The 27,438-nt window shown below is 45.1% G+C and overlaps 4 protein-coding genes across 4 annotated transcripts; 2 read left to right on the top strand and 2 right to left on the bottom strand.

Annotated features, from left to right (window-relative positions):
• Nucleotides 1-27: 27 nt before the first annotated feature.
• Nucleotides 28-129, top strand: SS1G_04761 (predicted protein; the record flags this gene model as incomplete). Its single annotated transcript, XM_001594903.1, has 1 exon — nucleotides 28-129. The coding sequence occupies one exon, from the start codon at nucleotides 28-30 to the stop codon at nucleotides 127-129; it is 102 nt and encodes a 33-aa protein (XP_001594953.1).
• Nucleotides 130-1,655: 1,526 nt separating this feature from the next.
• SS1G_04760 (predicted protein) lies at nucleotides 1,656-2,217 on the bottom strand (the record flags this gene model as incomplete). The annotated part of the gene is made up of 2 exons (XM_001594902.1): nucleotides 1,656-1,720; nucleotides 2,124-2,217. 2 exons carry the CDS (start codon nucleotides 2,215-2,217, stop codon nucleotides 1,656-1,658), a joined length of 159 nt encoding a protein of 52 aa, XP_001594952.1.
• A 243-nt stretch (nucleotides 2,218-2,460) lies between these two features.
• Nucleotides 2,461-2,556, top strand: SS1G_04759 (predicted protein; the record flags this gene model as incomplete). Its single annotated transcript, XM_001594901.1, has 1 exon — nucleotides 2,461-2,556. The coding sequence occupies one exon, from the start codon at nucleotides 2,461-2,463 to the stop codon at nucleotides 2,554-2,556; it is 96 nt and encodes a 31-aa protein (XP_001594951.1).
• A 3,931-nt stretch (nucleotides 2,557-6,487) lies between these two features.
• On the bottom strand, nucleotides 6,488-27,028 carry SS1G_04758 (hypothetical protein; the record flags this gene model as incomplete). Its single annotated transcript, XM_001594900.1, has 3 exons — nucleotides 6,488-7,993; nucleotides 8,051-25,262; nucleotides 25,431-27,028. 3 exons carry the CDS (start codon nucleotides 27,026-27,028, stop codon nucleotides 6,488-6,490), a joined length of 20,316 nt encoding a protein of 6,771 aa, XP_001594950.1.
• Nucleotides 27,029-27,438: the final 410 nt, after the last annotated feature.

Raw genomic sequence — 27,438 nt, 5'->3', positions numbered from 1 at the left:
TGAGTGCAGCAAGAGCAAGGAGACATGATGACCGTTGATATAGGGTTTTGTGAGGTTTGTGGTGTTGGTCTTGTTGTTTTGATTTGTATTGATGTTATTTTGAATAATTGTGTCGATGTTGACAGATGAACGAATTCCCAGGAAGTGAGGAGGAGAGCAGGTACTTATACTCGGATAATGAGGTTTAACCTTTCACGGCTGCAGACCAGGAGCTTGTGAAATAAGCCAAGGGTTGAGTGAGACACAGGATTCCACCTGCGACTGATCTATGGTTCTAGGATTTACCTTGACGAATTGAGAGATATTCCCCAACTACGGTCAGATACGATGAATCACAACAAATGGAAGAACAGGCAAGGAATCAAACTTTATCTGGTGACTATTGCTCGACGGCGTTGGTGTCCTTGCCCGTGATTTTGGTGCCAGGTTAGTGTTTTGCTTAACCTGAGAAATACGAACTAGATGGCAATTGGGTACATGTGTGAAAACGTGGTGAGATAGTGTTGAATGATCATCGCACTGATTTTGAGTAGCATGGCCTCACTTGCGGTAGCACAGTGTCGGCAAATTTCTGGATATAAGTCGATGATGCAGCTTGCTCTAAAGGAGGACATGATATCGAGGTAAAATAGCCACCGGATGAAGTCACGGTGAATTTTTCGGATACACTGATCATAGTCGACGATAGCTCAACATTACTTTCAAGATGGTGCTTTGAGATTAATCTGACATATCTATTCTTGAACGGGATGGCAAGGTTGAATGAGATGATAGGATGGGCGGATAAGAAGGCTTTCACGACGTGGCAACACTTTTGTGGACATTTCAATCAAGATCTCCAGAGAGGTAGGGAAGAGCAATCAGTGTTTACGCTGTGTGATAATGTAAGTGTGGTAGGAAAAGTCTTGGGGTTTGAGCTGGCGACTTTGAACTTGCTTGGTAATGGGCTGGGATCAAGCTGGTGATTGCAACCCTTTCACCGAGGAACTTTCCCATGGTTGAAAGCTTGTGACCCATCCATCGAGGAACTTTCCGGCTGTCGAAGGCTTCTGATGAATTTGATAAAGCAAGTAGAGGATATGATATAAATTGGATCAAGCTATAACAAATGAAAAGGGAAATAATTGGTAAGTCCGTCCTGAAGTGAAGAATTATTTGTTCTTTCCCCGCACTCACTGATGAAACATGGTGGGGGAACTTCACTGTCGAGAAAAGATAAATGAGTTCTCATGTCACAACCACAAAGATCATCACCTCGAAAGCAATTTACGATAACGAGTTTTGGAGTCAAGATGTCAATTGATTTGATGTTATCAAAGCAAGTTCGAGAACCCTTTTCCTTTCCGTTGCCTTTCCGCAATGAAACCCCCATATCAAAAGCTTTCCATTCCTCCAATTTCACTCCATCAAGTCCAAACCAACGACGACCATTCTGTATCCAATGCGTGTCCGTGAAATGAAAAGCGTCCGCCCAAAAGATCAAATTGTTCTGTTCGTATCGAAGAAGAGGATTTCAAGAGAAAATTCGAGATGATTTCGAGAGAAGATTAGGTGTTTAATAAACGGATTCGAGGATCATGTCGAAAGATTTATTTGCTGCAATTGCAGTTGTCCTTTGGGCATTGGCCTATGAATAGTATTAGTATGACTCTTTTTTAATCCTCATCTTCATCTAAAGCAATCCGAATAACGGTATGCCGGAACTGGAAGGTAGAAAAGGCTATACATACAAGAAGCACCGCAGCTGCATCCGTGATCTTCAGGCATGATGATAGATTTGAGGTAATTTGTGGTTAAAAGGTTTGATATTTAGGATATATTGAAGAATTGTTGATTCGTTTATTTGATTGTGTGGTTGTGATTGTAAGACTCAGCTCAGTAGAAAAAAAGAAAGTTGCACTCTTAAGTATCCCCCCCCTTCCCATCCCAGCCTAAAGCATCAGAAATCGGTCATCGCTTGCCATTCAGTTCCGTGTTGGAAGGGGTTTCAACTTTTCGTCGATCTTGTCCAATTGTCTTTGTGCGTGCATTCGCATCCTATGATGTGTCGTGCATGAGCTTTTGCGTTGTTTGTGCCTCTTTACCCCACTATCTACGGAGTTATCTAGGGTGGGTATCTATACGGAGGAGTTCTAAGGTTGAACACAGTGATCGCGCCGTGTGGTTACCGCACCGCACAAATCTCTCAACTAGGTGATGCTTGGGGATTGGGGGCATTGGGAAATCATTGGTTGGATTGGTTGGTGCATTTCTTGGGGATATTGAATATAGAGTGAGGAGTAATATGATCAAGATATCTTACGGTGACCCCGCTGTTGGGATGGGATTCGTGAGGCTGTGAATGTGAATTTGAGTGAATGGGGATAAGGTTACTGGATTGGATAGGTCACTGACTGACTAATAGGTGATTGGATAGGTGAGAGGAACGGGTTGAAACTAATGGAGCTAGAATTAGAACTAATGGAACTACGTAGAAGAAATGGAACCGGAACTACGGAAGTGGAGGAGGTGATGGGGTTAGAAGTTAGAAGTAATGGGACTAATGGAACTATGTAGAACTAACGAATCGGAAATGGAAACGGGAAGGGAAGGGACGGGAAAGGGGGTTTTCATTCTCGGATGGGTCACGGGTGGTGTTTGGAACTAGGTGAATTGGGTGAGTGGACGGAGGACGGTGGTTAGTGGTTGTGTTGGTGGATGGTGGATGGTGGATGCTGAGTGGTTAGTGGATGGTGGTTAGTGAGTGGTTAGTGGTTGTGCTACTAGTGTGGTGTAGTGTAATGGCGAGGGTGGCAAGGAAAGGAGGATGAGGGGAAGGGCAAGGAAGGGAAAAAGCGAGAACTTGGTAGAGGGGAGTGAGAGGTTGTATGGATGGAGCATATAGAGGGGGAATATGTGTGAGGCATTGAGTACGGAGTATGTGTTCGTTTTGAGGAGTTGCTTAATCGGTATATCGATAGATGAGTGTATAGTTAAGATAGGATAAATAAGGAAATAGAGAAATATATATAAAGTGTATTTTCATTGATATTTTTGCTTTTAAGTTTATTAGTAAAGTGAAATGAAGTGGAGTAAGGCTTGAAGGATCGAGGTAGTATATCCGTATATCCCTTATCTCTTTATCTCTGCTAAGCAAGTAAGTAAATAGATAGGTAGGATAGTGTTGTACAGTGCGGTACTACTGAATAGTAACCTTACACGGCATAAACGAAGAGAAGGAAAAAAGAGTGAAATGAGAAATGGGAAGAGAAGAGAAAAGGAAAGAGGTCAAGCATTTCTGACAGGTGTAGGTAGTATATAGTGTAAGTGTGATACTGATACTCGAGTAGCACATAACACAGTTTTTGGATATTTGAATGATATAAATGATTGATTGGATCAAGGCTTTCATTGGATTTATCTATGGTTGATAAAGGTTGATAGAATTGGAGGATTTGTTTGGATATTCCAAGTATGATGGATGCTGGGTGCTAGATCCATCTGCAAGCAAGTTGGGTTAATATACTAGGTGGGTATTGAGAAGGTTTGAGAATATTAGTGGATAATCAAATGATACAGAGTATGGCATTTAATAGTTCAATGGGTATGAATAGATATTCTAGATGAATACTTTAAAATATAAAAATAGTTTTCTATAAAGTTTTTTTATTCTTTAAAATTTATATTATTTATTTATTTTTAATATCTCTTAAGAAGAGAATTGTCACGATACTGTACTGGAGGCAGCGGCTGCCTAAGGTTTCGTCTGGTTGGTAGTTATGGGTTAAGGCTTTATCACTGGCATTCACTTGGAAGTGAAGTCGTTACTAGATCAAGTAGAATGTGGGTAAACTAATTGATAACTAAGTTGAGCACGAAGCTCCTATACTATGAGACTACTCTGACTATATACTTCTGAATGCTATTGGATAGCCTGGATAGACTGGTCTATCCAGTCTATCCATCACGTGATAATTTTGCCTCAGGACACTAATCCTAATGGTGAATCGTGACAAGAATTTAAAGAAAAACATCATTTATTTAATTTATAATATTTAATAAATATAATCAAATAATGATGATGAGTCAAAAATTTAGTCTTATAAAATATAAAAATTTAATAGAGATGATTTAATATAAGAATAGTTCTATATTTATTTATAATCAATGAGTGTTACGAGGTTTGCCGTCTAGATCACGTGGAAGTGCTCTAGGCTCTCGAGGTGGTTTATAACTAGGCGTCAAGCAGGGACTTAAGTAATGACAATAATGATATGCAATTCGTAACTAATAGTAGAGTATACTAAATGATTGATCTTGAGCACGAAGCTCTAGAGTGAGAGAATCCCTCCTAGTTATATAGATCTTCGTACTCCCTATCCCATCATCCCATCGCCCCCACTTGATTTAAGTCGGTGGGATCGGTGGGAATCATATAATAACAGAGTCTGTGCTCTTCAGATCCTCACATGACCTTAATCCCATACTAATTTGATCGAATCGCATCTCGTAAACACACGATCGGTTACTGTAAGATCCGTGATCGTAACAATGAGCTAGATATTTTATTTGTGTTGTATTATACATACTATGCAACGTGCATCGACGTCTATATCTGCGGATGATGCTTCAAGTTAGGATCCTACTTTACAGGTTTCTCTCTCTCTCTTACTATCTCTATTCTAACCTTAACCTTGCGAGGTTTGTATCCTATTTCTGTGTCTCAGGACATAAGTGTGATTCCGCGTATGGTCTAGAAGAATCGTAAGATGAGTTTTGAGGATTTACAGATTCTTTTGTGAGATCCATTTTATATTTATAGGAGATGGACTCTTTCAGCTGCTTTTTTTACTAATGATGACATAGATTGATATTGATATTGTGTTGAGATACTTATATATCTATAGACATCATTCTTTTCTATTTCACTTAGTACGTTGTGGGTATAGATCATGTCGCAGATATACCCGGGTAGACTCTTAATATCTGATCATCGGCCGTCAATGAGTATTCAATTTTTAAAAAAAATTAACATATAATCCTTGATGAATATCTTGAGTTGAGATGAACAAAGTTGCCATTCGATCTCTGTAAGATACCATAGAATCCCATATTAATGTTACTTATCCCAATTGCTCTATAGGAGCTCTGATTCTCATTTTTGCCTTTGTCTCCTGTTAACATACCACATCATCATATTCCTACTCCCTTGACAAATCAGATACTTACTACCACTATTGATATGGAAAATGACTCAGTAATAATATGCATCTCAAACCAAGTCAATATAATCAGCTGTGATCAAGACGATACTATCGATATCTCAAGAGAGTTCTCACAGAACGAGTGATCTAGGTTCAATACGGAGAAATCAAGAATGTTTAATCAGAGGTATGGCTTTGATATAGCATGATATCATACAGCATTGATTTGTAACTCTTACCTACCCCAGCTATGAATATTCTATTATGGTGCCGTGATACCTACTAGAGCACCGGATATATGGAATTCCAAGTCTTTCTCGAACATCATTTTCCCTTTCTCTCTTTCTTTTCCGTCTATATTTTCCATCCTCATTGCCCATCTTCCACCACCAAGCTTAAAACCTCCTCCTTCTCTCCCCTTAGACACATCCACTTCCTCACATCAATCCCATAACAAAAAAACTGATTCATTTAATCAAAGGACGTAACTCCACTCCTCTTCCTCCCCTCTCCCTCGCTTCCTTCCGCACAACCCTTCATCGTCCAATCATGCGTAATCTTAGAAACCTCTTTCTCCCCGACATATCATCATAGACTGAAGAAGAATGGCAAATTCTGCCCACGCTGCCAGAAACAACGCTTCAGATCCAAAGATGGAGTAGTGGGGTAACATGCAAAGTACCACTTTTCCGTATATCCTTTTGCCTTTTCTGGGTTTGAACCCATTTCTGAGGAAGGAAGTAATTGGGAAATCTTCACCGAGCTATTTACTGGCAGTGAGTAAGTTGAAGGATAAATTATACTAGAACTAGTCTTGTATTGGTATATGATTGTTGATCACCGAATGTCGAGAACTGAACTTCCAGTTTTAACATCACCTAGATGAGAACATCACTCAAATAAATCGTATTGAAGATCAAAATCAAATTAAATTAGTTTTGCATTTGATTTCATAAACTAAGCTGAGTAAATAAAGGTCATCTAATACTACAATCTGGTCATGATCGTCGTTAAAATATGGATATCTTTTTTCCCTGCGACGTGAAAAGAAAAAATCGTAGCCGTAGCTAGAGATCGCTAAATGCATAGCATCATCATCAATCATCAAAATGAATCGGGAAATCGTCGAAGACAAAAAAAAATAAAAAAAAAAATATTAAAACACATGATCCAACTCGTCCATCAGCACCTGAACCCAAAGGATATCAATTATTTCATCACCTTCCCTATTCCACCAGTTTATCCTTCTAATATCCCTCCCTCCACTCATTTCTTCATCCATAAACTCGTTATTTTCATTTCTTTCAGATAACATTAGTATCAGGCATACTGCTCTGCATACTAGCCGGGGTTCTACTGCTACTCCTCCTGTCCACATCCCCACTAGCAGGACTATAAACCCTCCCTACACGGCCTTTCCCTATCCTTGGTTTGGCAACCAAAACCTGAGCAGGACAAACCACGATTTCCTCATCGCCTTGTCCTAAATCATCGCCCTTCTTCACGACAAGTGGGAAGAGCACAACTCTAACGACAGCCTTTTGTGCCTCGAGTTCTTCATTGGAGACAGTGTCTCCGCTGCGTTCATTCATGAGTGCTGCATTGAAAGACACTTTGCTAGCGAGATCGCCGTTGGCATCGTATTCTGGTTGGAGCGGCGGTAGCATCATGTATTCTGCGCGTTGGGTGCGCATTTCGATTGAGAGATCGACAGCGGCTTTAACAACACGCTTGAGTTGTTCCTCGATTTGATCTTCCAGGTGGCTCGGTGGAGGTAAGATTTCTGTTAGTGTCTCTAAGATAGCATGTACCACAGCTAAAGTATCTTGTTCTCTCTGTTTCGCAAACGATGCTCGTTTGGATAACAAGGTTAAAGTGGTTGCGCGCCATTGATGAACTGCCGATGATGGTCCAACATCGGACAACAGTTTCTCTAAAGATTTGAGCTTTTGTCTTTGCTCTCGATCCATGCCAAATAAGTAGCGAGTGAATATAAATTCCCAAACCATTGTCATTGTCATTGACATGAAGACATCTCTTCTCCTTACTCTATCTGCGAGGTAGTTATCCACATCCGAACCATCTAAAATGGCGTTATCTAACCGGTCAATGGTCTTGTCGTTATTAATTTCTCTCGTGAGCCTACAAGCTCTCATATCGGAGAATTTCGAGAATCTAAGTACCCACTGCTGCACATGCTGGCAGAGTTGTTGACAGGCACCATCAAAATAGTCTTCATCCCGGATGGTCAAGAATTGAGCGTCGCCAGCTTTGGCAGCTAAAATCTCCCTTTGCATTGCTCGGATTTGTTCCTTAGCAACATCCAATTGGGATCGCAAAGATGCGATTTCTTGGTCTCTTTCTTGTATAGCATTGTGTATAATGCCATCCACCTCGTTTTGGAGGTTGTGATGAGCTTCGCGAGCTTGCTGCAGTTCTCTTGAAGTTTGCGCATGTTGTGATTCGAGTATGCCATATCGTGCATTATGTTGTTGACCCAGTGTAACAGCTGCGCTCGTAAGTCCCGCATTGACCTCCGTCAGTCTTTTGACTTCATCTTGCATCGACGATAGTGTTCGTTTGAGTAGATCGATTTCCGCATCCCTTTCTACCAAAGCCGCAGGTGCGCCTTGGCTTGATCGCAGCATATGTTCGGCATGAGCTTTTGATTCTGCGAGCGCACGATTTTCCGCAGTTAATTGATCGAGTTTGGATTCGAGTTCCAAGACTTGCATACTCTGTCGTCGTCGCATACTGTGAGGTCGAGTAGGGGATCTTGGTGAGCCCATATGGCCTTCGCCGTAGCCATCCTATATTATTTTTATTAATGGTGAAAATTTTTCATCTTCAGATTTGTGCCAACTTACATAGACGTCAGCCATCTCTTGCGCCCTGGCTCGGCCCTCATTTGCAGTTGGATTTGCAGAATTTGTGGAGGATGTCGATGTAGCGGTATCGAGAGAGGCTGGACCAATTTCCTTAGCGAGATCAATGTTACTTTGTTGACGGAGCGATTTTAGATCCCCGCTAATTTTTCGGGCGGTACGACGGAGTGGCGGTGTAAACGAACGATTGGTACTAGCGCTATCTGGAAACTGTGGCTGATGGGGCGCATCTAATGGAGCTGGGGTCCGTAATCGAGCAACACTGATATTTGAAGCGGATTTTTGACTTTTGTGACTTTGAGCACTTAAAGGTCGACTTTCTTGACTTGATCTCCTTGCTGCTGCAAATCCCAATCCTGCCGCTGCAAGAGCTGCACTTCCAAACAATGCTGGAGAACTCTCAGAAATACTTCGCTGTTCTGCCCTTGGAGTTTTAACAGATTCAAGGTCCCCATATTTGTTTTCTTTTGGCTTGCGATATTGGGCGTCTGGCAATTCGGAACGGTGAACACGATGCCTTGTATGTTCCTTTTCCGGGGTCACAGGTTTGTTGATTGGTTCTGCCTGATGAGGTTCAGATAGCTTTTCTTTGGATTTCGTTTGGAATGCCTTTAGTCGTTGGGATCGGACAAAGTCTACATGATTCGCTTCTGCCAGCTCTCCACGAGTCAAAGAGCTTTTGCGAGTGAGTTTATGCCTTCCTTCAAGAGGGGAGGGCGTTCTATGGATTGCCTGTGTTCTTTGTAGATCTGTGTGCTCTTCTCCTCTGTGTCTTTGAGATGGCAGATCATCAACTCCATGATCATGACGTTTTAAGTTTTCCACAACCTTAGGTCGTTGCGGTTGCTCGAGATCAACCGTACCGGCATCCTCATCCACGGGAGGCCACTCCATGCTGTCAATAGCTGCATCGGCTGATGACACTGGGGACCTGACACGCACTGAAGGCGAATTGTCTCTTAAGTGAATAGCACTGTCACGAACAAGTTCGTGCTTGTTGGTGAAGTTGCCTTGCAGAGGAGTTGGTGAGTCATTAACAAAAGCACTGTCTCTATTGCCAATATTTTGAGCATGCTCTTCCTCTGGCTCTTCCGGTAGCATTGTCAATCCAGGAGTACCAGGACGAGATGGAGGACGGGACCTGGATCTAGCTCGTTTAGCTCGTTCGGCCGTCGGAGATGGACTTGGCGAAGGACTGACGCGTCGAGCTCGGGGCTCGACGATAATATTTCGTAAGGCCTCTTGAATTGGTGCAGGTAGAAGATCTTGCTCATTTTCAACTTCAATTGAAGTCTTCCTTTTTCTCTTCTCCATGTCTCTTCTTGAATGCCTAGAGAGATACTCTTCTGGTAGATCTCCTCGAGGCTCTTGTGCAGTTGGTGACCTTCCTGGACTTGGAGATATGCTTGAGGCATAGGATTTGCTAGCTGGTGTTGTTTCAATTTCTAGCTGCCAATCGTTATCGGAAACGGAATGGCGAAGAGGTGTCGGTATTACGGTTTCGCGACCTTCCATTATCAAAGGTCTGACAGGGATTTGTGCCATTGGTTCCTGGACTGTCTCCATTTGTTTTGGCTTCCGCAAAATGTTAGCTTCCACTGCTTTGGATTGAGCAGGAATACGTGCTTCCTGGCCTTGGGGAGCTTCCATCTGCTCTGGTTCTTGCACAATAGTTGTCGCAGGCTCGGCAAGACTTTCGGCGATAGTTTTCTCCTGCGTGGTTTCCAATTGCTCCGGTTCTTGAACGTAATCCGCGTTGTCAAGAACGTGACTGAGAGGCGAAGGGATTCGGGTCTCTCGAGCCTCGACTATTGCAGATTTGCTAGGATCTCCAATCATAAGTTCTTGTGTCCTTTCCATCTGTTCTGGCTCCTGAACAAACTCTGCATCAGTCAGAACAGGAATGCGAGGTGTAGGCGTACCAACTTCTCGGGATTCTGATTCTCTGTGCTGTTCAATCATCGGTTCCTGTATCTTTTCAATCTGCTCTGGTCCTTTTAAAATCGTATGTTCCTCCCGAAATCCATCATTACTGGGCTGTCCAAACTCATCCTTCGTCTCAGACGTATTCTGGTCTTTGTCGTCCAATCCTGAATGATTAAATATGTCGTCACTTGGCCTTCCATTATCCATGTCTTGTCTCTCCTCTCCATTGTCGAGTAACGTTTGCATTAGCTGGTTTTCCTCTTCCTTGACAGGCTCAATTTCTGGCCCCTTGCTCTCGCGAGCCAAATCGGCTTCACTAGCAATTGCAGCAGTTGCAGGTACCACAGAAAGCATTTCTTTGCGTTCATTCATTGGCTCAATTTTCTGTAGATCTGCTTCTGTTAGTGGTCGAAAATCCTCGATATTAAACGACTCTCTATTTGTATTTTTCTTTCCTTTCTTGGCTGGTGGTCTAGAGAATTCATTCGCTTGTGGTTTTTTGACCGTACTGGCAATATGGGAATAGAACTCATCTCGTCCAATATCTTCAATGACAGGAACAGCCCTCACAACTTCCGCTTCCGGAACTTCATCTGCCCAAAAGGTACTTCGATCATCTTGAGGCGTGTCCAGGTTTAGCGTTGATTGGCGTTTTCTCTTGTCTTTCTTTGAACCAATTCGTGATAAATCAGTGGAAATGTTGTATGGCTCATCGCTAATTTGCTTGGATGAAGAGGGCGAGGTGATGGGTAAAATTATCCCCAGCTCCGCAATAGGTTGGGACGCTTGCACGATATTTCTCATTGGAATAGGAGAGGCGAGGAAAAGATCGGCGGGTTTGACGTCTTGGGCTTCGGATACAGCGTCAGTACTGGGTACGGCCAGGGGTCGTGACTCTGCGTCAAGTTTTCTGCTTGGAATTTCCTTCCATTTCTTGTCGGGCGAGGTATCGAAATTATCATCCGCGCGAACGAGTGTTTCAACCTGTGGAATCTGGAAAGACGTATGAGTATCAGATACATCGTCAATAGTTGGTAGGAGCCCTCCAGGCTTTCCAGAGTTTGAAGGTATATCCTCAGGAAGCTCAGTAGCAACAATGGGAACCTCGGGCTCCAACGGGGTGGACAAAGAAGATTCACGACCCTTCTTGTCCCACTCCGATTTCTTAGTAGAAACCGGACCCCATTCGCCCTTGGTTTGTTGTTGAACTTCCTTTGGCATTTCTTCAGTTGGCTTGGCCTTGAATTCATCGACTATTATCTCTGCAGGTACTAGGTCCTCAACATCCGGTACTCCTAATTGGGTGTCTTTGGGGATAAACTGTACCGGTGAAGAAAATCCAAACTCACGATCATTTATGTCCTTGGAATTCTTGGTCAAGACCCCAGTGACATCATCTTCTGATGGTCTGTGCTCCCCTTGTGCATGTTCCTCAATTAGCATCTCTGGTGGTAAATCTACTTTCTGTAACTCTTCGGCGGGTACCGCCTTGTACTCATGCAGCATGAACTCTTTTAAACTAGGGACTACATCCTGCTCTTGTGAAATCCGAGGGGCTAGATCCGCTTCAATCTCCTCTTCTGTGAAATATTCTACAACGTCAAAAAACGACTCTTCATCGGGGTCTGCTGAAACCTCTTGCGCAGGTTCTCTTGCATTGTCTCTGGCAGACAGAGGCTCTGTTATTTCGAGTGGCGCATTTCCAAGGTTCTCTAATTGATGCGCAACATCAGATGGCTCTTTTGTTGATGTAGCGACACTCTCACCATTCTTTTTTTCTTCATTCGACTCCTCGGCAGGCCAGACCCATTCATTTTCTCTTGTTTCAGTCATAGTAAGATGACTTTCCTTTGAAGGTTCGGCTTGCATGGGCTTCATAAGGTCTGAAATGGAGGGTTCTGCTTTAGGCTCCTGTCGAACGAGGGCTTCTGGCTCAAAAGTTTCCTGGTGAAGTGGTGATTCTGGCAAGGGGATCTGGCTTGGCTCGAAGACCTTGTGTCCAAGGGGTAAATCTAAAGGAACCACTGGTTCAGGGCTTGAGATTTCCGAATCGATTGGGCGCTTTTGAGTCAGCATTGGTTCTCCAAAAATGTGTGAATTGTAGATAGGCTCCCGTTGAAGCGGGATTTCTAGTTCAGAAAATTCCCGGTTAATTGGTGATTTTGGCAAAGGAATCTGTTCAGGCTCAACAACACTCTGTTCGATTGGTGATCCTGGGAGAGGAATATGTTCAGGCTCAACAACACTCAGTTCAATTGGTGACTCTGACAAAAAAATATGTTCCGGTTCAAAAACCTCCTGTTCGATTGGTGATCCTGGCAGAGGAATATGTTCCGGCCCAACAACACTCTGTTTAAGAGGTACTCCTTGTGGGACATCTAATTCAAGATCTGGCCTTGGAAAATCAATTGCACGCTCTTGAATGATTGGGACGTCTCCAATAGTCTCTGGCTCAACTACAGACTCTTGTGGTAATATCATCTCTGGCTCAAATGATTTCGACTCAGTCGGCGATTCTGGCAAGGCGATTTCTTCTGGCTTGGGGTTATTGACTTCAATGACTGGCTTTCGGATAACAGGTTGTTCTTTCCAGAATATTGGGCTAGTCGCCGAGTCTTGTACAAGACTGACTGGAGGATCGGAGACTTTTGGTTCAATTTCTAGCTCTTGTTGAAAAGTTGGCCCTTCCTCATTGATTCGTGATTCTTGAGGTACAAAGCTTTCTTCTTTTGTCGTTTCTGGTTCAACAAATGGGCCTTGAGAGATATTCGTCTGTGGTTGCGACGTTGTTGACTCGAATGTTGATTCCTCGGAGATGAAACCTTCCTCTTTCATGAGCTGTAGCTCAGTAATAGGGTCCCATGAAGGAAATGGCTCCTCATCATTGGCATTTGACTCGATTGTTGACTTCCGAGGTACGGCAGCTTCTTCCGTCTCAATATCTGGCTCCATAATTGGAAGGGATGAAGGGGTTGGCTCCTCGTTGGTAATTCTTAACTCAATTGTTGGATTTTGCGGTGCAGTTGATTCCTGTGGCGCAGCAGTTTCTTCCCTTTCATTTTCGGACTCAACAACTGGTTCCTGAAGGATATCCGTCTGTGGTTGTGATATCATTGACTCAATAACTGGCTCCTCAAAGGGGTTGGAGACCTCTTCTGCTAGTCCAGGCTCGAATGTCTGTTCTTGATATATAGTCAGCACGGCCGTGGCACCTGCAGTCTCTTCACTTGTTATATCACGATGAAGTTCCTCTGTTGGAGGTTGGACAACCGGCTGAGAAAAGGGGGTCATTTTTGAGTTGCTCTGTGTAGAAAGCTCACCTGGGGGATTTAAGATGAGAGGTCTGACGTTCTTTATGTCGTTTTGGGATTTATCACTTGAGGCGTCTGTAGAGTTTGATTCAGGCAAGTCGTGAATATCTTTATACACGGATTCGATGTCTTCTTGGTTTTCGAGAGAGGGCTTTAAAGTTGTCTCGGAATTATTATCTTGCCTAACATCGACTTCTTTCAGTGTGGGAAGAATGGTATTTTCATCGCTTGTTTGCCCATTCTCTGAAACTGATTGCACGGAATCCTGGGCATTAGCTTGAGGTGGTATGTCATCAGCCTCGTGACTTGTTGAAGACATCACTGGAGCTTTGGTACTAATATCTTCAGCTGATGGCATCTCGACTTCCGAATTTTGTTTCTTCTCATCTTTGTCAAACGCTTCCATCGACAAGTCACTGGCTGGCTCAACAAAGTCGTCTTCAGAAATAGACTTATTTGTCTCTATATTGCTCGAAGTTACGATGAGCCCCCTGGTCGATTCAATAGGCTTCTGCTCTGTCTCTTGGCTTGGCTCCGCGGGAATAACCTCACTTTCTTGTGGTTCGTTGAAGGTTGTTTCGCCGGAAGGTTTAGCAATCGGGACGTCTGAAATTAATGGCATTTCTTCCGATTCTGGTTCGACAGCTCTGATTTCCGTCTCGGCATATGGTTCTGCTGGAAGAAACTCTCCGGGCAAGAGCACCGGTGTAAAGACTGGTGAAACCGGTCCTGAGAAGTCCAATATTCGTCTGTCCGCAGGGACTGTAACATCAGGCCTTTCAATCGTCTGCTCCACAATATCCTCCGGGAGTGGGATCGATGCAGCATGCTCTAAGTAATCCAAGTTCTCACGAACTTTAGGCTGCCTGACTTCTGGATTGACGAAATCTTTCTCGGGGATTGAATTCGATATACTATCCTCAACATACGGTTCTGGAACGTCGGAGTTTGTAGGTTCATCAAGTTCAATGAACTCATCGAGAGAGCCTTCCGGGAGTGGTACTGAAGCAGGTCCATTAAGTTCAACGGACTGGTTGATGATGCTTTTATGTGGTGCCATCATAGCAGGCTCGTTAAGTTCAATAAACTCATCGAAAGAGTCTTCCGGGAGTGGCACTGAAGCAGGCTCGTTAATCTCAAAGAATTCATCTTCTAAAAGTGGCTTCAAAGCAGGCTCATTAGTTTCAATGAATTCATTGAAAGACTCTTCCGGTAGTGGCATAAAAGTTTGTCTATCAACTTCAATATATTCCTCAGATGAGTCTTCCGGCAGTGGCACCGAAACAGCCTCGTTAAATTCATTAAACTTATTGATAGGATCTTCCGGTGGTATGGAAGTAGGCTCATTAACTTCAGTATATTCATCGAATGAATCTTCCGGCATTGGCACCAGGGTAGGATCGCTAAGTTCGATGAAGTCATTGAAAGAATCTTCGGGAAGTGGTATCAAAGCCGGCTCGTTAAATTCCATGGACTCAGCGACAGGCTCCTCTGGAAGCGGCACTGAAGCAGGACCTAAGTGATCGCGGATTTCTGTTTCAGTGGATTCGACCAATTTTTCAACAGGCTGCTCACAGATTTCACGGCCAAACGATCCCTTGGCTTCAAGAGGCTTCTCTGACATTGGTTCCTCAGTAAGGGGTTTTTCAGGCTCCCGAGTGACTTCTGTTGGCACCTCAGGCTCTGGCTCGAGTTTGTCTTCCTTGTTCTTCCTGGACGTGTTCGAACCACGTAAAACCGGTTCATTTTGAGACTCCGTTTCCTCGGCAGTGAGAATTTCGCTTGATGCTGGCTTGGCCGTCTCAGTTTCTGGTGCAGGTTCCGTAAGTGAGAAACTCTCTTCACTAGTATGGATCGGCTCAGGTATTTCTATGTTTATTGAGTCCTGTGGGGTAATTTGTCCTGACAAAGACTCATTGGCATCCTTGCTGGTTTCTTCAAGGAGTGGTTCTCGTGGTAAGGCCTTGTCTTCGACACTGTGAATTGGCTCGGCGTTTTCAATCTCTCTTGAGGCGTCCTCTGGACTATCGTGTCTTGGTAAAGGGAAATCATCAACGGTATTTGGCATGACAGATTCAGTATTCTTGTCAGGCTTCTCAGAAACTGGTTCTCTCGTCAAGTAAGTGTCCTGAAGGCCTGGATTAGGCTCCAAATACTCAACAGATGCCATGATATCTTCGGGAATTGTTTCTCTCGGCAAGGAGGATTCACCAACATGACTTTGGTCAGGAATCTCGACATTCTTCGTAACTTCCTCGAAAATGGATTCTGTTGGCAAAGAAGGCTCGTTGCCAGTTGCACTTGGCTCGAGAATATGCTCAATTGCTTCTTGTGGCGCAAAAATATCCTCTTGACTGAAATCGCGAGGCGTTCCAGTGAACTCACCTGATCTTTCAAAAATTGGTTCTGGAGAATCTGCAGGCAGTGGCTCCGGCATGAAGGTATTTTCCTGGTCAGTCGCACCATTAAATTTTGAAAGTTTGCCAGACCCCTCAACCATTGGCTCAAGGATTTGCTCAGTCTGTGGCTGTGGCGCGGAAACGTCCTCTTGGGCAACCTCACGATGGAATCCCTCAGGCTCGCTAGATTTGTCGACGACGGCCTCCGAAACATCCTCGAATGGCACCTCAGCGGCTTCAACATCTTCCGGAACAGTTTCATGTGGGATCTCCAAGGGCTCATGATTTTCTGGTGTTTGAATCTCAGGTTCCTCAATAGCAGCATCTTCAGACGCATCAACAGCCTCTTCCTTTGCCATGTCCTCCGACACCGAAGATTGCAAAATTTGATGCTCCTTGTTGTCCTTTGTCGATTGTTCGCTCGAGACCTCGGGTACAGATTCAGATTCTTTCTCCCCTTGAACGGGCCTATCGAAACTTGGTTCAGAAGTGAGTTTACGGGCTTGCTGGATGAAAGCGGGGTCCACTGTCAGGGATGGAGTTATCGATTCGATCGTGACATATTCTCCTCTCATTGCTTTGAACGCTTCTTCCGGTAGGTAAGATAATATGCTGCGACGTCTCCTGCCCGGACGTCTTTCATATAATTGGTCGCCTTGTAAATCCTCGTTCAGTTCTGTGACTTGTGGTTCCAAGAATTTTTTGGTGGTGTCTTCCTTGGGCTTAGTGGATAGAGGTTCTTCCTCAACGACTATACTTGGAATTGCCTCGGTATCTGGGCTTACAATGTTCTGGCCCTTCTCCGACATCTCCTCCGAGTCTTTGTCTGGCAAAGCCCATTCCCTAAGTTGTGAAGTAGGCGTCAGTGTTGTGGTGGGTCCGCCCTCAACAGCGTTTGGCATAGAAAACTCGGGAAAACCGTGGGTTGCATCAGATCCAGATGCGGGGCGTGCTGTGGATGGTCTTGGAGGAAGTCCTTGCTCAGCAGCAGCTATAGCTGCATCATCCTTCTTTTTTCCCCATCCCAAAGTTCGAACCATTTCCACAACACTCAACCTTCTTCCTGTCAAGGGACCCATAAGTCCAGAAAGCCCTGCTGTCATTGGTGCGGCTGGCAGCATGTCGTAAGGAGCTAACCCTTTGGCGGGAATAGTGATGATTTGTTCGACAGGTGCGGTGTTTTGTTGCTCAGCTGGAGGCTCAGTTTTGGACGACTCATCAGCAGGTGTAATGTCTATGGACACGATATGATCTTCAATTGAGTCTTGCTCTTGCTTGCCGCGCTCATTTTTATCTTTCTTAGATCTCTTGGGAGGTGCAGAGAACTCAATCCCACGGTTCACAATAGAAGGTACTTCAGGAGCGACGGTGATTTCTTGCTGAATATCAGGAGACTTTACTGTTTCTACCTTGGCTTCCCCATTCTTAATTTCGTCTACAGTCGGGGATAGAGAAGCGTCCTCGACATGCGTCGGCTCAATCATATTATCTTGGTTCTTGTCAGGAGTAGCAAGTTCGGCTTCAGGGTCGACAATGATAGAAGAGTCCTCGGAAGGTTGTTGCTCAGGGACATCAACAGGCTTCATTTCCTCCACAATTTCCGGTTCCATGATTTCTTTAGAAAAATCGGATGATGGTAAACTGTCACCTTTCGTTTGTTCCTCGGACTTCTCGCTTGGTGTCAAGGCCTCAGCTTCTGGAGCTGTAATGATCAAATCAATGGGCCTCTTGTCGGCAATTTCTGGCTCTGCAACTTTTGGCTCTGCAATAACGGGATAGACATGTACGTTTTCGATCTTCTCCTGCTCCTGCGGAATTGAAGGTGTCTCTCCCAATGCAGTCAATTCGGTAATGATGTTACCAACAGAAGCACTTTCATCGAGTATCTGCTGTTTCTCGTCAGTCATATCAATCTCCTTCGGCTCTTTAAGTACAGGTTCGTTGGTCAGATCTTCGATCTCCGGCTGAGAGACAGGCATATCTGTTTGCTCGTTCAACTCTTTGGTAGCATTATCCGATTGGTTGATGTCAGAAGGCAATTGACCATCTTGATTTTGATTTTCATGCTCCTTCTCCTTACCAATACCCGACTCGAAATCATCTTCTAATTGTTCAACAAGTGTCAGTTGGTCCTCTTGGGATTCAGCATCAAGTCCATTAGGAGTTTCAGACTCAGTGAGGATTGACTTTTCCTCCTTTTGACGCTCAGCTCCAGGAGTTTGCTCTAATTCATCAAAGAACTGTACTTGTTCGTCTTGTGGTGTTTGAGGAGCACTTTGCCGTTCCTTTTCCTCTTCAGATTCTTCAACTAATTCTGCAGGTAATTGGGGAGCGGGGGATAGCTCATCTTCTTGATAGTCGCCCGGATGTTCATCAAGTTTGGTAATATCTTCACCCAGGTCTTTAGGAGTATCCTTTGGCATAGCATCTGCTTCGAATTCCTCTTGCAATTGTTTCTCAGGACTAGGTTGATCCTTAGCATACCCGGAAGTAAGACCATCAAGCCCAATTTTTTCTTGAGAAGTCTCGTCGGATTTTAGTTGTGCAGCGCCGAGTGCAGCAGTTACAGCAGCAAAAACTGGAATTATAGGTTCTGCAGATGGCAAGTAGTCATTAACATTCGATTTAGAAGTTTCTTTTGTACTGGAAGTCGGGAGTGCAGCGGGAGTTTTTGGCAAATCATTAGGACCAATCACCGGTGTTGGTTTTTCCGATACACTCTCGGGAGTTTCTGGCCAACCACCGGGACCAATCATTGGTGTTGGCCTTTCAGACAAACGCTCTAGTATAAGACTAGGGATTTGTGATTCCACGGGGTGTTCTAAATCTGCAGCCTTACTATCTTCTCTCTCCTCTTCATTCTGCTTGGGCGAAGGAGGGGCAAAACTTCCGGGAATGTCATCGAGCACTGAATTTTCCTCAACATCACTTTCTTGAACCTCGGGAAGTTGCTCCAGCTCTTGAATAGTATCAACTGGAGAAACTTTCTGCTCAATATCCGTAGTTTGCTCCCGCTTAGCCTGTTCCTTTTCCTCTTTGTCTTCTTTGGACTGCGTAGTCAAGGACTCTTCCACCGGATTGGCGTCGGCAGGCGTAGCAGGCTCTGCAATTCTTTCTTCAACTGGATCTTGAGACAAATCTAAAGAAGTATCCTCTTGAATTTGAGAAACGGTAGGTTGATTGTGTCTAGGTTCGATCACAACTTCTTCCTGCTCTGGATGAAGAGAGTTAAATTTCGCTTTCATGGCCTTTTCCTCGTCTCTGTTCGATTTAGATCTAGCAAATACATCGACTATGGGGGTGATATCACCCGGTGTCTCAGGTAGTGTAGAATCACTGATGGTTGGCGAATTGGGGTTAATCAGGGGAGAAGATGGATCTGAAATGTCTCGATGAAGCTCTGGGAATTCTTCGCGTGATCGTTCTTGTATGGGCATCTTAGTCGTAGGTTCAACCACTAGCTCCGAGTAGAGTTCCTCCATCTCAGGAGTGATATTTTCTGCTTCATTGTCGGTCTTTGAATTAGAAATAGAGGATTCCTCAACCGAGCTATTCTCGGCCCATGGCACAGGTTCTTGCACAATTCCTTGACTAGACTCCGGCACTTGCTGTTGTTGATTGTCATCTGGCATGTCATCTGGAGGGGATTTATCCATGAGTTCAGAAGGTTCTATGCTGTCCACAGTTTCCATCTCAAATTCAGGCTCGGAAGATAGGTCAATTTTGCCTGTTTCCTCATTTGTATTCTCATTCTTCAATTCCGTCAAAAATCCAAGTGGCTTGACATCAACGGGAGTAGCTACCTCTTCGGCAATATCTTGGCCTGGTTCGGTCACGTTATGCTGTTCACTTGAAGCATGGTCGAGGCTTAGTTCTTGTGTATCCCCTTGGCCTGGGGTTATGGTTTGGATTTCCGGTATTGGGTCCGGTTCCGTCCCCAAAGATTCAGCCTCCCCCTTCTTACCCTTCTTTTCTTTGGACAATGGAATAGAGACTTGATCTACGGGCTCGAAATTTTCGGCCTCAGTTGGAATAAAGTCTGGCTCAGGTTCTTGAACGGGCTCCGAAAGGTTCTCAGTTTGATCATTGACATCATCTGATGCTAGCGGCAAACCTTCTCCAATCTTTTCATTCTTCTTAGGTTCGAACAAAGGAAATTCTTCAGTCGGTTTGACTTCCTCTTCAATACTCATGTCTTGTTTGTTTGAAGTTTCACTAAAGGTTTGTAATGACTTCTCTCGTGTAACAGCTATGTCATGTGATTCGGATGACTCTGAACTATTGTCTCCGCTCTGGTCCTGGATCTGATGAAAAGATCTTGGTTCCTGTTCATTGCTTGTGTCACGAGATGCAGTAGCAAGGCTAGCTGCAGTTGAAATTGCTGCGACTCCAATGGCGTGAGTTACTGATTTAGGTGGAGATTGTTCACGAGAATGAACATCGGAAGGTAAATTTTGCTTTGCTTCTATTGAGGGGAAAGAATCTCGAGGAAACTCCACTGATGGCGCTAAATTTTTCCTAAAGGTTATCGTAGTCGGTGTGGATTCTCCGGAGGCGAGATCATCGGAGGGGAGGTTGGTTGAAAGTGGGTCCAGAGAAGGGCGGTGAAGGTCCAATTCTTCCAAGAAGCCCGATTCGGGTAGATCCGCCACGTCAAGCTCGGAGTTGGTGCGGGACAGTGGTAAATGTGGGAGCGGCTCAACTAACTCTTCTGGTACAAAAGACCCACGTTTGTTAGTCTCTAATAAATACAGGGGTTGGAATTCCTTGGTGTTGTCCCATGACATAGGCCTAGATCTAGATCTTGGAATTATGGCTGATTCTGGAATTGGAGAAAATTGGAAAGCCGGAAAGGGGGTATTACCAGTTGATCTCGTCATGATGGGTGATGCCGGATTGGATCTATTTCCCATGACGAATTTTAAGGGCACGGCACTTTGGCTTGGAGATTTTACCGGTGTCTCCTGCAAGCTCTTACGGTTTCGCGGGGTCTTCTCCCTTGGTGTACCTACAGTACGTTTCTCAGATTCCGGGGTTCCAGGTCGACTTTCAGGAAGTTTGGGCAGATCATCAATTGGTTCAAAATTAGGTGAAACTGGACCACTTGGCGGTAATGGTAAAAGATCTCCATATTGAGGGTCAATTGAGGGTCTGATTTGTCGTTCGATAATCTCTGGATCCAGTATATCTTCCTCCATTTCCTGCTCTCCTCTCTTTCCCATAGCCCCCATATCCCCCGTAGTCCCCTCGCTATCATTATTATTAGCGGCATTTTGCTGTTGATGCTGAGCAGAAATTGCAATTGCACCAGCAGCAAGGCCGGCACCCGCGCCAAGGATGCCGGCATTATCTAAAAAAGAACTCTTCTTAGAATCTGAGCTTTTACTCCTCTTCTTCTCTCCATCATTCCTAAATTCTTGCTCACCATCCTCACCGCGTGACCTTTGGCCATTTGCATCATTCGACGCCACTTGGGTTAAATCGCCGAAAGGTTGACTTCCAGTTATTCCATCCGATGTTGAACTACGTTTTTTCTTTTTCTTTTTTGCCTCGTCAGCGTCGTCGCGAGTACCTTTCGCTGGCTCTTCTTTTGATGTATCCCCCCTAGAACCACTGAAGAAACCAAACAATCCACTACCTTTTCGCGGCGCTGTTTCCTTTGCCTTCTTCTTTGGATCTTCATTTTCATTGCGAGTGGGTTCCAAAGCAATTGATCTTGCACTCTCATTGTCTTCTTTAATGCTGCTGCGGTCTTTTCGGCTCTTTTGTGGCGAATCTTCTTCGTCAAACTTTGAGCTGCTATCAGCAGATAGTATTGAACGAGATGACGCCCACAAGGGATCACCTTCACGACGTGATGATCTTTCTGGCTCTCTTGACAGGTCAAGCTCTTCGCGACTACTTTCAGAACGTGGTAATGGGACTTGTGAAGGATCAGGAGAATCGGTCCTGCCTTGCAATCTCTCCTTTGACTTTCTTGGTATTTTTGATTCGTCGCCATTTTTGACATCATCCAAAGAATAGCTCCTGTGACTTTCACGCAATGATGATCTATGGCTTTCACGCAATGGAGATTCGACTTTACCATCGTAAGTTAAAGAGCGCTTGCTGGATCTCCTTTTCGGTGTTGAAACAGATGGATCAACGTCATCGTTATCGTATGTCGATGATCGAGATGGCTTTTTAGACTTCTTAGGAGTATCAACAGGCTCGACGTAGCTTTCCGGCTCTTCAACGAATTCGCCATCGGGTGAGATATCAACAAATGAAGATTCTTCCCTCAGAAGCGACTGTCTTCTTGCTTCCTCCTTGTCACGTTTCTTTTGTTCCTTTCTGCTCTGCCTAGAAGAATCAAAATAGCTTTCTGATTCTTCAACGATGACATCTGTCATTGGTGAATATACATCACCACCACTTCGTCTTCGTTCTTTATCACGTCTTTTCTGTTCTTTCCTAGCAAGCCTTGAGGATTCCTCGTCGGCAGGCGATACACTCGACCAATCCTTCGGGGTCTCTGGCACCTCACCCATGACAAACCCACGATTTGAGGATTCCTCACCAGGGGTGCTTGAAACGTCAGTAATGGACTCTGCCCATGGTGCTTTGTATGCATATTCATTAGAGCCAGGTGGAGAGTCACGTTTTCGGAACGCAGGATCCTCAATAACAAGATCAGGATTGAAGCCAGTATCTTGCAAACCAGCTGCCACTGTTGCAGTGAAATCCAAATCGTCGTCAAAAGAGCCAGGTATATGTGAAGATTGTAGCAAGGAAGGTTTAGGGCCAACACTAGGCGGGCTATCTCTTCTAGTTGCTTGAGGGAGATATTGTCTTTCAGTGTCCCGAGATGGACTGTCTCTTCTCGTATTCTCTGATAGACTTTCTCTCCTGGCATCTCCTGGCGGACTGTCTCGTCTTGAATCCCGTGGTAGAGTTTCACTTCTTGTGTCTCGAGGAGGACTCTCTCGTCTCGACTCTGCACGAGAATTTTCAGATTCGACAGCCACTTCACGAGGCAGGCTGTCTCTCCTCATATCGCTTGGTGGGCTTTCACGCCTTGGCTCTCCGTATGGACTCTCAGGCTCTACCACCACGCCTCGGTACTCATAAGCCCTCTCATTACGCTCCTTCTCCCTAGCTTTCAAAATTCTAGCAAGTTCACTTACCTCAGGTCGTCTAGGAGACCCGATCGGGCTGGCTACTGCTGCACCTGCATTGATAATACCTGCAGCCATTGCAGCCCATCCGCCTGGAGATTTTGGTTCAGACTCCGGCTCCGACCTTGGCTCCGAATATCTTGGCTTCTCAGGAGTTTCTGGCGATGAATCAGAGATAAATTCATCCCTTGTTTCAGTTGGACTTTCAACCTCGAAGTGCTTAGTCTCGTTCGGACCCCAAGTAACAGCTTTTGAGACGGTTGATTGGGTGGGAGATGGAACGGAAACTTCAGATGAGCGAACAAGGTCTACTCTTGGAGCAACAACAATAGGAGGTATATCTCTTGTGCTGCGCTTTCGACGGTCTTGATCACGCGGTTCATCTTCCAATTGATATGATTGGGCTTGTTCGCGATCCTGAAATCTAACCCTGGGTTCCTCTTCCAATTGATACGATTGAGCTTGTTCAAGATCCTGATCTCTATCCCTAGGCTCATCTACCAATGAATATGATGAGATCTGTTCACGGGTTTGAAACCTATCCCTATGCTCATCTACCAATGAATATGACTGAACTTTTTCACGATCCTGATCTCTATCCCTAGGCTCGTCTGCCAATGAATATGCTTGGGCTTGTTCGCGGCCCTGAATCCTATCCCTAGGTTCATCAACCAATTCATCCACCAATGAATATGATTGTTCTTGTTCGCGATCCTGGTATTCAACTCGGGATTGGGTTGACTCATTTTGCGATCGCGTAGCAATTTCTTCACGCTCTTCCTCTTCAACCGTAGGTTTCGAATAACGTTCAGGTTCAGGTCCAGGTTCAGGTTCAGAACGGCGTCTCTCATTCGAGCGATCATCCGACCGACTAGAGCTGTCAGTCTTCCTGTTCCCATTTCCATTCTTAACGGCGGTTGCAAATTGCTTTTCCGGTGATGGTGTTGAGATAGGAGTAGGGACGACCAAATTCAAGAGAGGCCGGTTTAATCCAGAGTCCGCATATTTCGTCATAAATGGACCCTTCAAATCTGCTTCGTCAACCTTGTATCGCCTGCTCGGGATGCTGTAGACCTTGAAATCTTTAGGCGTCATGATAAAATCCAGGACGAAGTCAGCATTTGGTGCATCATATGGACCTTTCTTTCGTTCATGCATGCCCGGAGGAGTGACGATGCGTGGTGGTTCTTCCTCCGGCTCTTCCTCGTATTTGTCCATGATGGAGCGCTCAGGTGATGGAGTTCGGGAACGGCGAACTTCTGCAGCAACCTTCCTAGCCATGACGATCTCACGGTAAGCTCTATCTGCTTCTTCCATAACTTCATCGCGTGATTTTTCAGTGTCATCAGTTGATACTTCGTCTTTTGCTACATCCTCGGAGTCGGTTCGTCTCTCGCCTCTTCGTTTGGAGGACTTTGATTCTCGGGAGCTTTCGCTGACTATAACAGTAGCGGCAGCTAAGATGGCTGCTGCTTCAATAGGAGCTGTAGAGTGTTCGGCATCATGAAGAGCTTTATCGTGGTCCCTGCGTTGTTGCTCCCGATCATCTTCGTCAGAAACATCAATAGGTGGATCGGAACGGGAGACAAGAGATGTATCTTTGATAGACGAGCTTCGCTTCGAGCTAAAGTCTGGTTCACGTGCAATGGTAACGACACTTGGTTCAGATTGTTCTCTAGATTGGCGGTTGGAGCTTTCCTCACGGGTAGGTGACTCTGTAAGCTGATATTGGAATGGGTCTGTGGGCGTGCGAGCAATGGCAGATATTTCAGAAAGTACGTGGGTTCGTCGTTCTTCATAGTTATCTTCAATGCGGTCAGCGGCACGACGCTCTTCACGTCTCTCTCGTCTTCTTCGCTCTCGCTCTTCTGCGGCTGCATCAGGATCATCACGAGTCCTTTCTCGATTCCTGTCACGATCAGAATTAGATGTTGAGCTTCTGGAGTCATCTTTTCTTCGTTCCTCGCGACGTTTTTCTCGTTTTTCATCCCATGTGAGATTACTATCAGCAATAGAAGATTGATCATAATCGCGACGGCGCTCTTTTCGTTCGTCATCCCGAGGTTTGGAGATGCTACTATCAGCAATTGAGTAATGATCCTCGCGTCTTTCTCTGCGATATTCCTCTTGTCTACTGATAGCGCTTTCACTATAACTTCGGTTATCTCTTCTCTCATCATCCCGGGAGTTCTCTTTTTCATCTCGACGAGCAGATGAAATCACAGCCCCGAAAGCAGCTGCAGCCACTCCAGCAAAGGCTGCTCCGGCGAGAGATTTAGGTCTACCGGAAGAATTCTTCAAGATACCGCCAGACTCGGAACGAACATAGCTAGGCTCATGGTAAACGCTCTGAGAAACCGGAGTGATGGGTTGAGGTTGTTGGAGAGGAACTGGTGCTGGCCTAGGAATGTTATAATCGGACGAAGACGTTCGCGCTGCGTCGAACCGGGAAGGGTCATCAGTCGGAACTGGGAAGACTTGTTGCAGAGGGGCCTGAGAACCACTTCCACCACTTTGAGTCCTGCTTATCCGGATCCTTTCTTCATGTATGTACGTCTCATGCACATACCTATCTTGATGGTTATAAGGGATGTAAGTATGTTGCCCGAAATCGCTGCCCGACTCCCATTGCACGTCTTCAAAGCCGACCTGCCTATCTGATAGATATCCATTGAGGGAGTTCACTGGTCCAAGAAGTCTTGGGTCGACAACGCTACTCTTTCGACTCTTTGGTCCATGCACTCTCTTGCGTCCGAAAAAGCCACCCTTACTCTTGCCGACATTACTACCACCTCCGAACGCCAAACCAGCATCAACACTTGAGTCTGATTCGTCATCAGAGGCCGATTCCCATGCGTCATCATCATTATTATGGTCGGTGTCACGACTGGCTCTTCGGCGAGAGGAACTGGCACTCTCACGAGCACCACGCCCATTCTTGCCAATCCTCTCCTTTTTAATATGGTCTCTTGCAAGCTTAGCCAGTCCAGCACCTACAGCCAAAATTTCAGCATCGGTAGCTAGTCGTTTCCCGCTCGTGGGTCTCTCATTTATGGCAGGTCGGGTATCTCTCAGATTTTCCTTGCTACTCTTATATCCAACGGTCTCCCATTGCCTGTCCCTTCCATCCCTAGCTCTCACACTCCTCTTCCTTCTGTATCTCAAAAATCCAGTTCCGAAAGCTAGATCTTCATTCAAAGAGGAGCTTGATGAGCTATTGTGTTTCGTCAACTTCTTACTTTTCTTCTTCTCCTTCTTCTTTTTTGAATCGGACTTTTCGGACGGCGTCGTGAAAAAGGACCTGAAGCTAAAACCCTTGGTAGGATAATTGCGAGAAATATCGAGGTATGATGAAGTAGATGAGCCAGATGTACTCAGATAATTTGTACTTGGTGGGCCGTGTACCATTCCTGGCGATCGGCGCATTCCTCCCTCTCGCTCGAACTTCTCCCGTTCCATCATTTGTCGCTCACGTTCTCGCGCTTGTGCCGGATCATAATACGGTGCTGCCGTGGTTGTATTATCTTTATCATATGGTCCTGTTCGCGATGGGTCCATTGACATAGTGGTTGCAGTGGTGTCATAATGAGCGGTACGTGGCGTATCGGGATGCGCGATAGAACTTTCCATAGCTGGATCGAATCGACCAGTTCGCGGCGTGTCAGCAGACATGGTACTCTCAGCAGGATTATATCTTCCTAATCTAGGATCGCGCCTTTCGACATAAGTTTCTCTGCCATCGTATCGATCGTTTCGTGGTGTGCCGACATTATAAGAGCCTACTCCACCCTGGTATCCTGCATTTGCTGGTGTTACTGCTGGACGTCCCGCGACCGCACTCTCCCCGCCATAATATCGATCATGCCTCGGTGTACCGATTGAAAGAGAACTTTCTCCCCCGTCATATCCCATAGTCATTGGGGTATAAGGTGTATGTGGTGTATATGGTGTGTAAGGTGTGTAAGGTGTCATGGGTGTATTTGGGGGCATAGAATCATATCTTTCATTTCCACGGCCTAAAAACGAGCTGTCATCGGCATCAAATCCTGAACCTGGGGGCGGGCGTCCATTGAACCCTCGTCCTCCAATACCATTTCCATAAGCATTTCCTCCTGGCGCAATCGATGGATCTCCCCGCACACCATATCGATCGCGTTTCTCAGCCATTATTCCGCACCCTTAGGTAGGGACTTCTTCTTCTCAACTTCAGCTCCTCGTTTCGTAATTAATCGTTATCATATCATAACATATCACCCAATTTCGCAAATAACCTATTCAATCTGAATGCCTTCTGTAACTTATCCGTGTTTTATAATCAATTATTCTGCTCTGTTTTGCGATTCGCAGTAGTTGATTGTTTTGTTTTTTGATGCTTTAGATAATCGACTTAAGGAACGGATCGGAACGTAGATAGTTCAAGAGCTGGCTCCTTTAGATAAAATTTAAAGATTGCGTTTGTTTAGCAAGTTTAGCTAGGTGGAAAACTAGAAGGTGGGTGGGTGGGTGCAGCCGTGGTGAAGTGTGGTAAAGTGTGGTAAAGTATGATAAAGTGTGATAAAACGGGCCTAAGTGTAATT

This window comes from Sclerotinia sclerotiorum, genomic scaffold (assembly GCF_000146945.2).
Source record: "Sclerotinia sclerotiorum 1980 UF-70 scaffold_5 genomic scaffold, whole genome shotgun sequence".
Classification (NCBI taxonomy): domain Eukaryota; kingdom Fungi; phylum Ascomycota; class Leotiomycetes; order Helotiales; family Sclerotiniaceae; genus Sclerotinia; species Sclerotinia sclerotiorum.
This window is presented reverse-complemented; position numbering and strand designations above follow the sequence as displayed.